This window comes from Oryzias latipes, chromosome 1 (genome assembly GCF_002234675.1).
Source record: "Oryzias latipes chromosome 1, ASM223467v1".
NCBI classification, from domain to species: domain Eukaryota; kingdom Metazoa; phylum Chordata; class Actinopteri; order Beloniformes; family Adrianichthyidae; genus Oryzias; species Oryzias latipes.
The window spans coordinates 4822975-4836682 of NC_019859.2; the positions used below are offsets into that span (position 1 = coordinate 4822975).

At 42.7% G+C, this 13708-nt stretch overlaps 1 protein-coding gene across 3 annotated transcripts; it reads left to right on the top strand.

Moving 5' to 3' along the window:
* The first annotated feature begins 533 nt into the window (after positions 1 to 533).
* LOC101156944 (disabled homolog 2-interacting protein) lies at positions 534 to 13540 on the top strand. Of its 3 annotated transcripts, none has more exons than XM_020708937.2 (19): positions 534 to 1556; positions 3132 to 3277; positions 3363 to 3441; positions 5526 to 5593; positions 5672 to 5751; positions 6072 to 6198; positions 6647 to 6745; positions 6829 to 7503; positions 7574 to 7718; positions 7787 to 7931; positions 8013 to 8249; positions 8580 to 8781; positions 8899 to 8990; positions 9078 to 9191; positions 10734 to 10923; positions 11018 to 11128; positions 11210 to 11400; positions 12248 to 12332; positions 12818 to 13540. In XM_020708937.2, the coding sequence occupies exons 1-19, from the start codon at positions 947 to 949 to the stop codon at positions 12926 to 12928; spliced, it is 3507 nt and encodes a 1168-aa protein (XP_020564596.1). In that variant the 5' UTR covers positions 534 to 946; the 3' UTR covers positions 12929 to 13540. The 3 variants fall into 3 exon arrangements, with proteins under 3 accessions (XP_020564596.1, XP_020564631.1, XP_020564660.1); XM_020708972.2 differs by having other exon boundaries at positions 3135 to 3277; XM_020709001.1 differs by lacking the exons at positions 534 to 1556; positions 3132 to 3277; positions 3363 to 3441 and adding an exon at positions 3458 to 3856.
* Positions 13541 to 13708: the final 168 nt, after the last annotated feature.

Consider the following 13708-nt stretch of genomic DNA (forward strand, 5'->3'; position numbering starts at 1 on the left):
TAGTTTTCTGAATGTTTTTTTCATTTTTTTCATGTCCCATCTTTCATATTTTCACTTGACAATTTTGCAGTTTTCTGTGCAATATGATGCAACTTTGGAATTCAGGTGGGATGATCTGATAAATGACAATATAAAGGCAAAATCTGCAAATAAGTAATGTGTGGCAAACGTAAAGCAGATGGCACACGTACGTGTGTCCAACCACAGCCGCTCGGCGCTCTTGCGCTGTCCTCAGGAAACGACTCACCCCACGGCAGCAGAAATACGCTGCAGGTGTGTTGGAACCGAGAGCAGCAAGAGAGCAGGAAGTGGTTTTCAGCCTCTGACAAGCTGATGTGAGCAGGAAGCTCAGACTCACTAACTGGAAAAAGTTCTGAACAGTTAAAAGTGCAAACGTGCTGGTCTCAAAAGAGTTAATCCCTTCTGCTTTTTGAAACAGAATTCAGTCTTTTATTAAACTAAACACATGTTCCCTTTGGCGCTTCATTGTAATTCAAGTACAAGAAAACTTGTAAGAGCTTCCTTTTCATCTCTGGTGTCAGTTTCCTCCATTTACATAAAGATGCTTTGACCTAAAAGCAGAACAGGATGAGAGCTAGGAAGGGAAGTATTTAATGAAATCATACAGAGCAGAGAGAAACAAGCAAAAAGTTTAAAACTTTATTAACTTCCCATCTGTGTTTAGAAAGGAAGCTTTCACTGTGAGAGACTGACATTGACTACAGCAGCAAAGCAACCACAGACAGAGCAGCTACTATAGCATGTTGTTGCCGGATAACGTTTTTTGCAAGACAGGAAATGAGCGAAGCAGAGAGATAGAACCAGAGAGGACGACTCTGCCTACATTGGCACAAACAACGCTCGCCATAGCAGCCTGTGAATCAGATCAAACAGGAGTTCATGGACCCTTGAACTGAGAAAGATCCAACCAAGCTTCAGATCTGCAATGGGGACCACCGAGGAGAAAGGTTCAGAGCCTGCAGCTTTGCCACCATCAAAGGATCAAGGGTTGATAGAGAAGGAGCCTGCAGGGGAGCCGCCGCAAACGTCAGAAACCTCTGACCCTCTCAACACCTACAAGTGGCACACAGGCTCCAAGGGGGAAGCAAGCAACCTGAAGGAAGAAGGAGATGGAGACGCCGTTTCCTCCGCACCTGCAATGGAGAAATACCAGAAGGCCGCCAGCAATAAATGGACCAAGATGCAGAACTGGCGCAAAGCCCTGAGCGAGGACACGGCTGGGGACAAAGGCTCCTCTGGGGGGAAAAACGCAGACGGAACCAAGTCTGAGAAAGGGGCAGCAAGAAAGAACCCCTTCAGACGAGCCCTGTCTGAGCCTCCGGGATCACTTTTTGCAGCTCTGAGCTCTACCAGCTCAGCTCAGCCAGCGTCCTCCACATCTTCTGCTGCTGCCTCTGAGGCCTCAGGAGCCTCATGTGCTGACCCCTCGCAGAAAGGAAGCGGAGGAGCGCTCTTCAAGAAATACCTGTGGAATGTAACCCAGAAGCTGAAGAGGCCGAAGCTGCAGACTCGCAGCAGCACTCCGACGTTGTCAGGTAACAGCTGAAAACCTGGGCCCAGTCACTGAGAGCTGGCTTCACCGCTCAGTTGAAGATTTTCACAATAAATGGACATCTTAAAAAAAGTTTAAATGAATGCTTATAATTAGCAGACTGTTCAATCCGTGTGGTTAAACTGTCATTTCCTATTCTCACAACCCAGGTCTTTCAGCAGCACATGGTTGTGGGTGTGGTGGTGTAAGTGAGACCTTCTCACCAAAACTGTGTCATGAACAAATCTGCATTTATGAGGCAAACAGTAAAAAAGTCCAACTCGGTTAAAAGCAGTAAAGGTCACAACGGCTGTTTTTGCCACATCTGCCAAATACGATACAGTGAGAATTACAAGAACAGTAACGGAAAACGTTTTTTCTTTCGAAAAGTTTAAATGAGGTAGCAAGAATTTGAAATGATCAAATTACCTTTTAGATTAAATTAAGAGTAGTAAATCCATCAAAAGATTGACAGTTGCCTTTTCTTCTGAAAGATTAGATCTTACGTTTGTCTTCATAGAATCTTTCTCGGTTTTGTGGATTCTCGTTTACGTCATGACATCAACTTAAAAAGCCTAAAGGCCTTTTCCGATTTAAAAAAATATTTTGTTGCTGCTGTTTTTAACATTTTCTTGTAGCATTTTTCTAATGATGGATGACATGTACAAAGAAAATTAAGTATTTCTTTATTCAAATCCCAGTGAAGCAGGATCAGAGGAAAAAATAAAAGATTGTATGTGTGACGTAGAAAATACTCTGGGCGGGGCGACAAGCTCTCTGCTCCGCTCCATTCTGATCCATCCACTTGCAGACAAATAGATCCGTGAATGTCTTTGTTTTGCTCTTCTGAGCTGGAATCTGGATCTAAACTGTACGGTTGGATAGCTCCAATATTGCTTGTTATTTTTGTGGCACCGGAAATAGTTTGGGGTTGTGCTAGCAGGAGAGCGTCTAAACAGAGAGCTCTCAACAATGTGGAGGGGAGGAGGGTTGCTCCCTGCCAACGATGCTACAACTCAGAGGTGAATTTCTAAAGAACTCCTGCCGCTCTGCAGAAACTAACTGCAGACGCTCGACCTTAAAAAGCATGTCTTCATTGTCATTCTCCTGAACAGTTTATCTCCCTTTTCTAGAGGAGTTTGTTCCGCTCCTCTTCACTGTATAACTTTAGTTTATTGGCTTTTCATTTGTAATTATATCTACTGAACTCCAGAACCCCGGAAGCAGAAAAAAAAAAAAGTGAACACTCTAGATTCACTGGGAGAGAGTGAGGAATTATGGGTAGTTGCAGTTGAACAGCAGGAGCAACTCAACTTGGCGTGTCAAAACAGATGACATCAGTAAATTGGAGTGGGCAGATGCGGTGTGAGATAACGTGTCTTAACATAAATGAAACACAACCCAGCGCATGCCCACATTTCTTCTATGGGTTGAGTAGAAACGACAAAATCCCGACTTCAGACTGAAACCAAACATTTTATAATCATTTACTTTTTACTATTACCTCACTGTTCATTCCATATTTCTGTCACGTCTTTTTCTGCTCATCATGTCACCATTTGGTTCAATGTTCCCTTAGCAGATCTGCGTGAGGTTGACGCAACATCCGAGGCCTCCACTGAACTTCCCAGGCAACAATGGGCGCCCCCTCAGGAGGTCCCCCTGTGGGACATCTGCAACTGCATCCTTGAGGATGGACAGATTCTCATCTCTCAGGAAGACGAGGTACCAGTGCACACATGCAGGCTGCATGACAGAGCAGTGCCCTCTTGCTTCCGTCCAGGTTTCTAATGACTTGTGTCCCCCTCAGCCGACGACATGGATCCGGAACCGGGTCAGCAGCTGCTTGTCCAACCCCAGCATGCAGAACCTCGTGGACATCGACTCAGGTTAAGTTCATTTCTTCAGACCGCGCTGATGCAAAGCGAGAGCTGCATAACTGTCATCGAAGCTCGCTCCAAGCCTGAACACTATCAAAGAGGAAATAGCTGAACGTTTGTTTGTGAGCGTGACTGTTAAAATTGCTTCCTCTGGGTGTTTTCTGGAGAAGATAGCATCTTGGGGGAGTATCTTAGAAGAGAGACAGAATCACAGGGGTGGGTTAGGTCACATCAAGATTCGAAGTCAGTTCGCCTGGATGCTGAGAGGCCTCTCTGCCAAAGCCAGCATCCAGCAGTCACTCCACTGTTTGATCTGTCAAGACAAACACATCCCAGAAGCTGACGAAGAAGCTGAGAAGTACCTCGACTATTAGACACTGAAGGATGGGATTTGGGCGCTGGATTGTGTGCGGAGGGTCTTTGGGTAAGCTTGGAGGTTTCGCTGTCAGAACTGTCAACTCGCTTACTGACTTCAACTTCTAACAGTAGCAGTAAAAATGATTTTGGTGTGATTTTACCCACTGATCTTAAAGTAAGCATTTACCAAAGTAGGAAACATTTAAACTAATCACGTATTGCAGAAGCTGCCACCCTTAAAAAAAAGAAACAACCCACATCCTGTGTTGATTAAAAAAAGAAAAACTGTAGGAAATGTCTCTTTCATACAAGCTTGATCAAAAAATGTTTGAGTTTTTTTATACTTTAGGTTATAATGTCAAAAAACATTTTTTTAACTTAATTTTTAATGGTTTTTGTGACAAGAAGAAACCACATTTAAAACAACAATCAAAACAGAGTCAATTCTAGGTGCTTCTTGTGTCTCTTTGTTGTAAAGTGTCCAATTTTTCCACTTCTGGTGTAATTGTGCCTCTTGCAGTCTCAACCTCTATGTTATGTTTCCGTTAGATAGTTGTCGTAAATTGTTGATGTCCATTTGATGGGATGGACGCAGTGCCCCAGTTCCTGGTTAATGGTTTTTTTTTTTGCGGCCAGTGACATAACTTTAAATAAGTATTTGTCACTTTGGTGGATTGAAAACATGTCCAAATAAAACAGTTCTGGTTCCAAAGGAATTGTATATCCCAGCAATGTCAATTTTTTTCAAATTGAAAAAAAGTCCCAACTTGCAGATACGTGACAGAGCGTGATATAACTTTTGGTACAAAACTGCACTCTTTCCTCTCAGATCAGAAAGCTACTGCTCATTCTGCTGCCAGAACCGGAACTGCTCCCAAGTCTTCACAGAGTTGATTTCCAATAACCGCTGATAGTTTAAATCTCTTCATGATGTTGATTCAAATGCTTATCAGATACTCAGATACGGCTCCTAGATATGCAGGAAACAGCTGAAGCTGAGTGAAGCTGCCACTGGCTGCTTCTTGATAAGTTAAGATGTTCCCCCACTGCATTTATGTTACAGCACGTCTTTCTATAAAGACCCACTCCGATGAAAATTTTGTTTTGAACATGTTCTTGAGGCATTTTTACGATGATGAAGGACAAAAAGGGCCACAAACTGCCTACTCTGCTCCATTCTGATGCACGCTAAATCCATGTAGGTCTTTGTTTTTCCTCACCTGAGCTGGAATCCGGATCGAAACTGTACAGCTGCATAGCTCCCACAGTGCTCGCCTTTTTTGTCTCACCGCTAATGTTAAGTTGAGTGTGTGAAGGGCTGTGGGCTAGCGGGAGAGCATGTAAACATAGAGCTCTCATTAATGGGTGCAGAATTGCTTCAGAAAACAACACAGCCCCTAATGCAACAACAAATCAGTAGTTCGGCAACAACCAGACTAACTATCAATATTTTACTTTTCTAAACATTTTAGGAGCACCTGTAGGTTATGACTTATAAGTAACAATCTGTTTTCACAAGGCCAGAAGAAAAGTCAACATTTATGGAGAACGGAGACGTTTCAAGTCATTGAACATACATATTCTGTCTTAAAAAGCCTTAATTTACTTTGTAATCGAGTGAATGAATTGGTATATTTTGTTGGGGAACAAAAGTAAAAAGAACTATACACAAAATCCAATCCTGACCAACAACAGAGGTTTTTATTCTGTCTGACGTGTATCATCTGGGCCTTCAGAGTGCAGCCCTGACCATGGGGGCCCCTCGGGCAGCAGTCGGCCAAAGAGCCAGGATGGCGGAGTGAAGGTGAGTCTGGTCTCCCTTCTGACGTAGTTTCCTGCTGACACAGCACGAGGCTGCACTCATGCTCTCCTTTTACCCCAGGGGATGATCAAGCGGCGCCTGGATAAGGTCAAAAGGAACAGCACCTCCCAGCTGATCCCAGCAGGACTCAAAGGAAGCAGGTAGGGCGCACGGCGATGGTTTTGGAGGAAGAAGAGCCATGGGGGCAGGTTTTAAGAAGATGCGGTTAATATGTTTGACCTGTTATGACCAGGTTTAAAGTGATACCCAGCTTTTCAGCAAAGAAAGATTACGTCTTTTGAAACATCAGATCAAAAATGTTATTTTTAAAATAATTAGTTACATTCTTTGACACAGCATTTTCTCTTAAGAACATTCAAAATCTAAATGAACAGCACCGACAAAAACATTCAACCTTTAATAAGTTATAATGTTTGAAAGTATTTCCTTTTTTCCTCCTTATTCTATTATTCATTCACAGGTATGGTTCCCGGGAGTCTGTTTCCATCCCAGTCGGCGCAGTTGGGAGTCTGGATCTGAGCGCTGACACCAGCATGGTCATCAGGCCCGTCCACGGCTCCATTTTAGGGGAGAAGTACTGCTTTGAGGTAAGCTTTAGGAACATTTTAACCCAGAATCCCAAGCTTTTTCAAATCCAGGAGTTCGTTTTACAAAGTTAACTCTACATACACATTCGTATCATGTTTACTACATGCATTTCTGAGAGCCCGTATCTCATTAGCTTGATCCAAACATTCCTTAAAAACCCCTTTGCTCTATGCCAGCAGTCCCACTCACAACTCAGAGGCAAATTTCTAATAAACTCCTGCTGCTCTGCAGTAACTATGTCCTAAGAAACAACACAGGTTTTTTTTATTTGAGCTAAAAACGGTACAATCATAAAGAAAACACCACTCGAAAGGCTTTTACAACAGATCAAAAGATGATCGGAGTGGAACTTTAACAGTGAAAGAGCAGTCATACTAATTTATTAAACGTTTCAGAAAAAAATCCGATCTGTTCTGACAGTCATGCTGGGTTTTTTATATGGTAAAGGTGATCAGCACGGAGAACACCCACTGCTTTGGCTGTTCCTCGGCAGCCGAGCGGGACCGCTGGATTGAAGACCTAAGAAGGGCAGCTCAGCCCAACAAGGTGATCCTCGGCCACTTTTCTTGTCTGAAACCTTTGACAACATCAAAAAGTCGATTAAAATTTTGACTTTTTCCCTGTAACAGGATAATATTGAACGCACTGAGAACTCCCTGAGTTTGTGGGTAAACGAAGCCAAGGATCTGCCCCCCAAGCAGCGTTACTACTGCGAGGTACACCTGGACGGGACCCTGTTCGCACGCACCAGCAGTCGTACTGTTGGCAAGGCAGCTAACCGCTCCAGCATGCCGGGGGACGCCTCTGCCAAGTCTTCAGGAGGGCCAGGGGCCGGTGGAAGTGGGGTTGGAGGGTGTCAACTCTTTTGGGGGGAATTCTTTGAGCTCGACAACCTGCCCTCCGTTTCCCAAATCAGCCTGCACCTTTTCCGGGAGGACGACCCAAAGAAAAAGCGCCATTCCAAGGATGAGTCAAGCCTGCACCCACTGGGCAGTGTGGCGATATCCATCGCTGATGTTCTGGGAAGGACCTACCAGGAGAAATGGTACCCCATTGTTCCATACAAAGCTTCAGGCACAGTGGCGACCAAAGAGCTGCTGGGCCCACAGGCCTCTCTCCGCATCAAGGCCCGCTTCCAGAATTTGAAAGTGCTGCCCATGGAAAAATATAAAGAGTTTGCAGAGTATGTGACGGTGGATTATGTCGAAATGTGCAAAAACTTGGAGCCACTTCTGAATGTGAAGGAGAAGGAAGAGTTGGCAGGAGCTCTGGTTCATGTACTCCAAAGTATCGGCAAGGCCAAGGTTAGAGAACAAGACGTGTGAGAAAATATTCTTTAAAGAATTGTCCTAAACATTTCTACCTATGCTTCAGGAATTCCTTATTGACCTGGGCAGCGCAGAGGTGGAACGACTTGGAGAGAAGGAAGCGCTGATCTTCAGAGAGAACACACTAGCTACTAAAGCCATAGACGAATACATGAAGCTGGTTGGCCAGAAGTACCTCATTGACACACTAGGTAGGCTAGTATAATGATAACCAAGGTTTCTTTGTGTTGTTTTTACTAAAATTTTCTTGTTGATGTAGGAGACTTCATCACTCGACTTTACACCTCGGTGGAGAACTGTGAAGTCGATCCACTTAAATGTCCTGCGGCTGACCTGTCAAATAACCAGAGACACCTGAGATCCGCCTGTGAGGAGGTGATGCAGAAGATTATTGAGATCCACGGGTGAGAGAAGACAGCTCATCGTAGAGAATAAACCACAGAAGGTTTCACGAAGCCAACAACTGACACCAGTTTTGTGCGCAGACCTTTTCCGGAAGAGTTAAACAAGATCTTCTCCAGTTGGATGGAGCTGTGTGAGGACAAGGGCAGGGCAGAGATTGGCCAGCGCCTCATCTCTGCTTCGCTCTTCCTTCGCTTCCTGTGTCCCGCTGTGCTGAGTCCCTCCCTTTTTGGTCTGATACAACCCTATCCAGAGCCCCACACTCTACGCACTCTGACCTTAACTGCCAAAGTCATCCAGAACCTGGCCAACTTCACACTGTGAGTAGCTTCTTCTTCTCTTTGTGGGGTGGCCATGGTACAAAGGTAGACCCGGTCGACCTCTGATCGGCAGATTCCAGGTTCGGTTCCTGCATTGCACGCCCATGTGTCCGAGTGTCTTTGGTGGTTATAGGTTGATGCCAGTGTAAGGCAGTGGAGCTGGAGGTGTGTGAATGTGTGTGTGTGTATTTGGGTAAATGGGACTGTTTATACAGCGCTTTGGGCCTCCTAAGAAGGTAGTAAAGCGCTGTAAGTATAGGCCATTTACCATTTTGTGGACAAAAACGTTCATGGAAAATGACATAAATTCCATATTTTCTTCTTAACTAGGTTCGGAGAGAAGGAAGAGTACATGCTGTTCATGAACGAATTCTTGGAGCAGCACTGGGACGGAATGAGGTTTTTTTTGCAAACGGTCTCCAATCAAGACACAGAAATCCCGATGACATCTTTCGATGGCTACGTGGATCTGCCGTTACGTCTGGCTGTGCTCCACGGCCTTCTGGTGGGCATCATCCACACAAAGGACCAGGTAGGACCAACCAAAATCCAGTTAACAGGGTTCCTTCAAATGAAAAACTTTCCATGGTTTGCTAGCGACACTCATTATACATGATGGCACCTATCACTCAACCTGTTCTTTCGTTAGGAAACAATTGAGAAGCTGCATCCTCTGCCTTTGATTCTCAACCACATAGCTGACTCACTTGGCCCTGAGGCGCCTCGGATTGTCATCAACAGGTATTTAGAGGGCAACATCTTGCACCTTTTCGCATAATGGATGGAGAACATGGAGGTGTTAAATGATCCACTGTTTACTCTTCACAGCAATACTGAACAGTCTAAGCCAGTTTATGTTCCTCCTAAGGACTTGGGCAAGTACAGCCCTCACCAGTCCTCCATGCAGAAGCTGCCTCTGGATTCAAAGGGCGTCCGAGACAAGTATGATGTGCATTTCTTTAATTTATATTTGGGAAATTCCAACACACCAGAGCTTTACATTATACAGTATTTTTCTGACTATAAGTCGCTCCGGAGTATAAGTCGCAGGAAAAAAATTATATAGAAGTCTCACTGGAGTTTGATTCGCACTTCTAGGAGAAACGAGCGATTTTTCGGAACAATTCCGCCAAGTCCAGCGTGATGCCCCATTTACACCAAACACGATTCACGCATCAAATTCACGTCCGCTGCCTCTTTTTCAACACGCATCCAATTCAATGCTCAATGTTTGAACAAAGATGTGCTTATAAACATGACGGTCCAGATGTTAGCCCAGATATGTTTCCATGTCTGCATTCATGAGATCATTCAGTCTTTTTTTTTATGGGGGTCTTTAACTTCTACTGCAGTAGCTGTGTCTGAACAACGGCACTTTCAGCGGTACTTCCGTGTCTCTGTACTCGGGTTTGATGACTTGCTGTCCCGCATTAGTCTTAAGAAGGAAAAAGTATAAACAAGAATAATAATGTATCGATTGCAAATAAGAAAAACATCAAAGTTTTGGAGGAGAACGATTCGATTCTCCTCCATGTTTGTTCTGGACTGTCCTACTACGTTGCTGACAGTAGGAAATACACATCTACAGTGCCCTCTAGTGGTTGTCAGTGGCTAAATAACGAATATATGACACATTTTTTTAAGCTCCTGAGTGTAAGTCGGCCAAGCCTGCCAGCTTGTGCAAAACCAACTTATACTGTGAAAAATATATAATAAAGAAAAGAAGTATTCAATATTCAATTACCACCATTAAAAAAATGAAAAGGTCTGTGTGTGGGTTAAATATTGTTTTATAAAAACACAAAAATATGATAAAACATGATCATTTTATTGTTTTAAATGGCTTTTTTGGATTCAATTTGCCCACAATAGTTTCTCTTTTATATATTCCTTAAAGTCCCACTTTAATAATCTTTTGATCCATTTACAAAGCGTTCCTAGTCGTCTTTTATTTATGATTATGCAGTTTTTAGCCCAAATTTTTAAAAAAAACTTGGGCTGTATTCTAAGACATAATTTCTGCAGAGGGGTAATAGTTCATTAGAAATTTGCCTTTGAGTTGTGGGCGGGAATGTTGAGGTGGAGCAACCCCATCTCCCTTCCTTTCACCATTCCTGACAGCTCAGAACAGGGACCTTGCAGCTCTTTTATTTTATACGTCACAAATAAGATCTTTTCCCAACTGCATTTTTGAGTGAACACTCAGAAATGCAATTGTAAGCTAAACTTTCTTTACTTATGTCCCCCATCAGCAGAAAAATGCCACAAAAACATGTTAAAAACACCCAAAATATGTTTAGGTTCAGAGTCTGTCTTTAAAGTGTACTTGAGTTTGTTTCTACACTTTAACCACGCCCATTGGTTGTGTAAGGCCTTATTTCTTAGAAATATTTTTCAACATTTGCCAACTTTCAAAAAGAATTTTGCCCATTGAAGAATAAATTGCGGGCAATTTTAATGCTGTCGACTCTTCTGTGGTTCCAGGATGACAGAGCAACAGAGAAAACCGATCAAGAGAACCCAGAGTGCTCCACACAAACGTCCCATTCACCCAAAACAACCCCTGAAGAGGCAGAAAAGCTCTGAAACACTGCCGTCACCCGAGCAGGAGTCAACGGCAATGGCCGACCAACCGCAGGAGGCCAACCAGCCAAGCATCTCACCACCACATCCTGTGAGGGCAGGTTTTGGAAAGAATGACCAAGTGTTGCTTGATTGTAACTGTAAATGAAAAAAATAAGGGATATTTCTTTGTGGCCTCTCCTCAGAGTGGAACTGTCAAGCGGCCGCCAGCACCAGTTCCCTGGATTATAGTCAATCCCAACAGGGAGTCAAGTGAGATGAAAGCAGAGAACGAGCAGTTCAATTTACTGGATAAGGTACATCGCACCGCCGAGCCCCAAACGTCACTGAATTCTTGCATGACTTTCATCCTGACTTGTGCCTGTAATCTAAACCAGCATGCTCAGGAGCTTTCGGAGCTGCGTCTGGGGATCGAACAGGTGACAGAGCGGGAGCTGGACATGGCGAAGCGCCTGGAGGACTTCATCATCCAAAGCCAGGACCAGAATGCGGTGTTGCAAGCTGAAGTCCAAGAGTTGAGGAACCTGCTAGCTGTAAGAGAAGAACAGCTGGCTAGCGCCACCTTCAGGTGTGTTTGTGGACCATTAACCTTTTGTTGGGACGATGGTGGATATGAAAAAGTGCTGAGAGAGCTAAGCGGACAGCTGAATATGAAATTATCATTGACCTCTACTTTATAGACCAAACAATGTGTGCATTGATACGAGGATTCTTCAGATTTGCTGTGAAACCTTTAATTCGTTTTCGGGATTAACTTCCTCTTGTGTTAGTTTTCTGTCATCAAGTCTTTTGGTGATCTAAAATCAGCTTTAAAATAAAATACAGTGAAATCATCATGCAATTTTTTTATGCCGTCTCTTGATTGTCTGCTTAGGCCTACTTTTCCCTGAAATGATTTAGTCTGGGGCCTTTGGCCTTTTTTTGCAGCTTATCCGTCCATTTCAATTTTAGAAAAATGGTAAAGACTAAAAAAAAAAAAAAATTACATGGATCAAAAAAAGATTGTTGTCATTACTATTACTGATGGTGATTATAACACACCTATTTATGGCTTTAACTATGAGTTTAACTTATTTATTTATCAATAATATTACTAATAGTAACATTGAGGGTGCAGGGCTCCGTTTTGAGCCGTATACATTAGCTCCAAGAAAAGGTCAAAAAAAGGTTTTACTCAGCTATAAAACTTAAATATTAAGACAAATAACAAGTAGAATAAGTCAGAAGTTATTTAGATAAAGGTTACTGACAAATTCAAAAAGCCAAAAGGTGATGAACAAAGAAAAATGAAGTACTATCACATAAAACACAGGACAGCGGAAGTCGTTTCATGTTGAGAAGATATTTAGAATCATGTTTTCAAATTTCAGTTTCAGAAAGTTGTTGAACCTTTTTCCTGTTCTCGTCTGTTGCAGATTGGGGGTGATTGAAGAGGAAAGAGAAGAGGATGAGAGGAAGTTAAATGTTGCTGTTGCAGCAGCCGAGAGAATGAATGTGCTGGTAAGAAAAGAAAAAAGAAAAAAAAGAAGGGGCTGTGTTTTCTCAACCATCAATGCCTTAGTCACAACTGCCCTTCAGTTATATTGTACAGTCAATGAGGTGTATGACAAATCTCAAGGGAACTGCAAGCCACACACTCCCCTTAAGATGAGGCCGCTCCTCTCTACGACCCTCCACAAAAACCTGCAGCACCCCTTCAGGTCCTTTGGAAACCAGCCTCTAGTGGTCTTTGGAAGAACTGACATTTTTGGTAGTTTCTGGTCTGCATCAAAGTTTTTGATCAGAAAGTGGGGATTTGGGTCCAAACGTGCTCTATTGCTCTATTTGCCACTGCCATGCTTGTTGCAATTTACACAGCAGCAACAAAAAAGGGCTATTCCTGTCCTTGGGGGACCGATGAACAAAAGCCTCATGACTTTTACAAGGAAACGGTGACTTTTTTTTTTAAACACAATTTTGGGTTTCTTTTTTATTTTGTTGCACAGGAGGAGCAGTTTGCAGGCCTGATGAGGGATCTGCAGCAGCTGACAGAAGCATCCAAGAGCGGCCAGAATAACACACAGCCCCCCGACAAACAACACATCACCAGCAACTAAATCTTTGCAGAGAGAACTTGTTCAATTAGGTCACTTTTAGAGGGAAAACAAAACAAAAAAAGCCTGAACTGTGTTTTAACATCTGTGATTTGTATATAAGATGCTTTCAGGAAGCGGATTTACAGGCAGCTGTGACTCTCTGTTTCAAATATGAAGGGAACGTCCACTGTCTTAAACAGGAAGTTTGAGAAACTCAGTAAGTTTTATGTAAAAATAGGTAGAGAAAAGTTGCAGCTCATTGTGGGATTTCTTTTATTCTTTTTTTTACTTTTCACTTGCTGATAAAGAAAAAAAAATACCCATTGAAGCGGAAATACAGGCTTAAAACAGGTGGACAGAAAAAATTATTTAGTTGTACGGATGACAGGAGGATTATGTTTTGTGTATTATTTGTGACCAAATTTAGATTTTTTTAAACCTGTATGAGTCATGTAATAATGTCAGCTTGAGATGCTGGAGATTTCCCATAATGCAGGTGAAATGTGAATGGATTCCAAACTGCAGAAAAAACACTTGCAGGATTTGTGACATCTGTTTTGGCTTTTGTACACTTGATTCATATGTGGTTGACATGGAAATACCTTTGGAAATAAAAAAAAACAATATATTGTTCTTCATGTTTTTGCTGTGGACAAAAGAACTGGAACTCATGTTTTACTTTTGGTGTTTTTAACATGTTCTTGTGGCATTATTTTAATAAAGGAGGACATATAGAAAGAAACCTAGGCTTAAAATTGAAATTCAAAGTATTTCCTTACTCAAACTGTTGTGAATTAGGAG

Coding starts and splice junctions, on each gene's coding strand:
- LOC101156944 (XM_020708937.2), top strand. CDS start 947: ATGGGGACCACCGAGGAGAAAGGTTCAGAGCCTGCAGCTTTGCCACCA. Junction 1,557..3,131: donor CAGCACTCCGACGTTGTCAG/GTAACAGCTGAA, acceptor ATGTTCCCTTAG/CAGATCTGCGTGAGGTTGAC. Junction 10,924..11,017: donor GCATCTCACCACCACATCCT/GTGAGGGCAGGT, acceptor GCCTCTCCTCAG/AGTGGAACTGTCAAGCGGCC.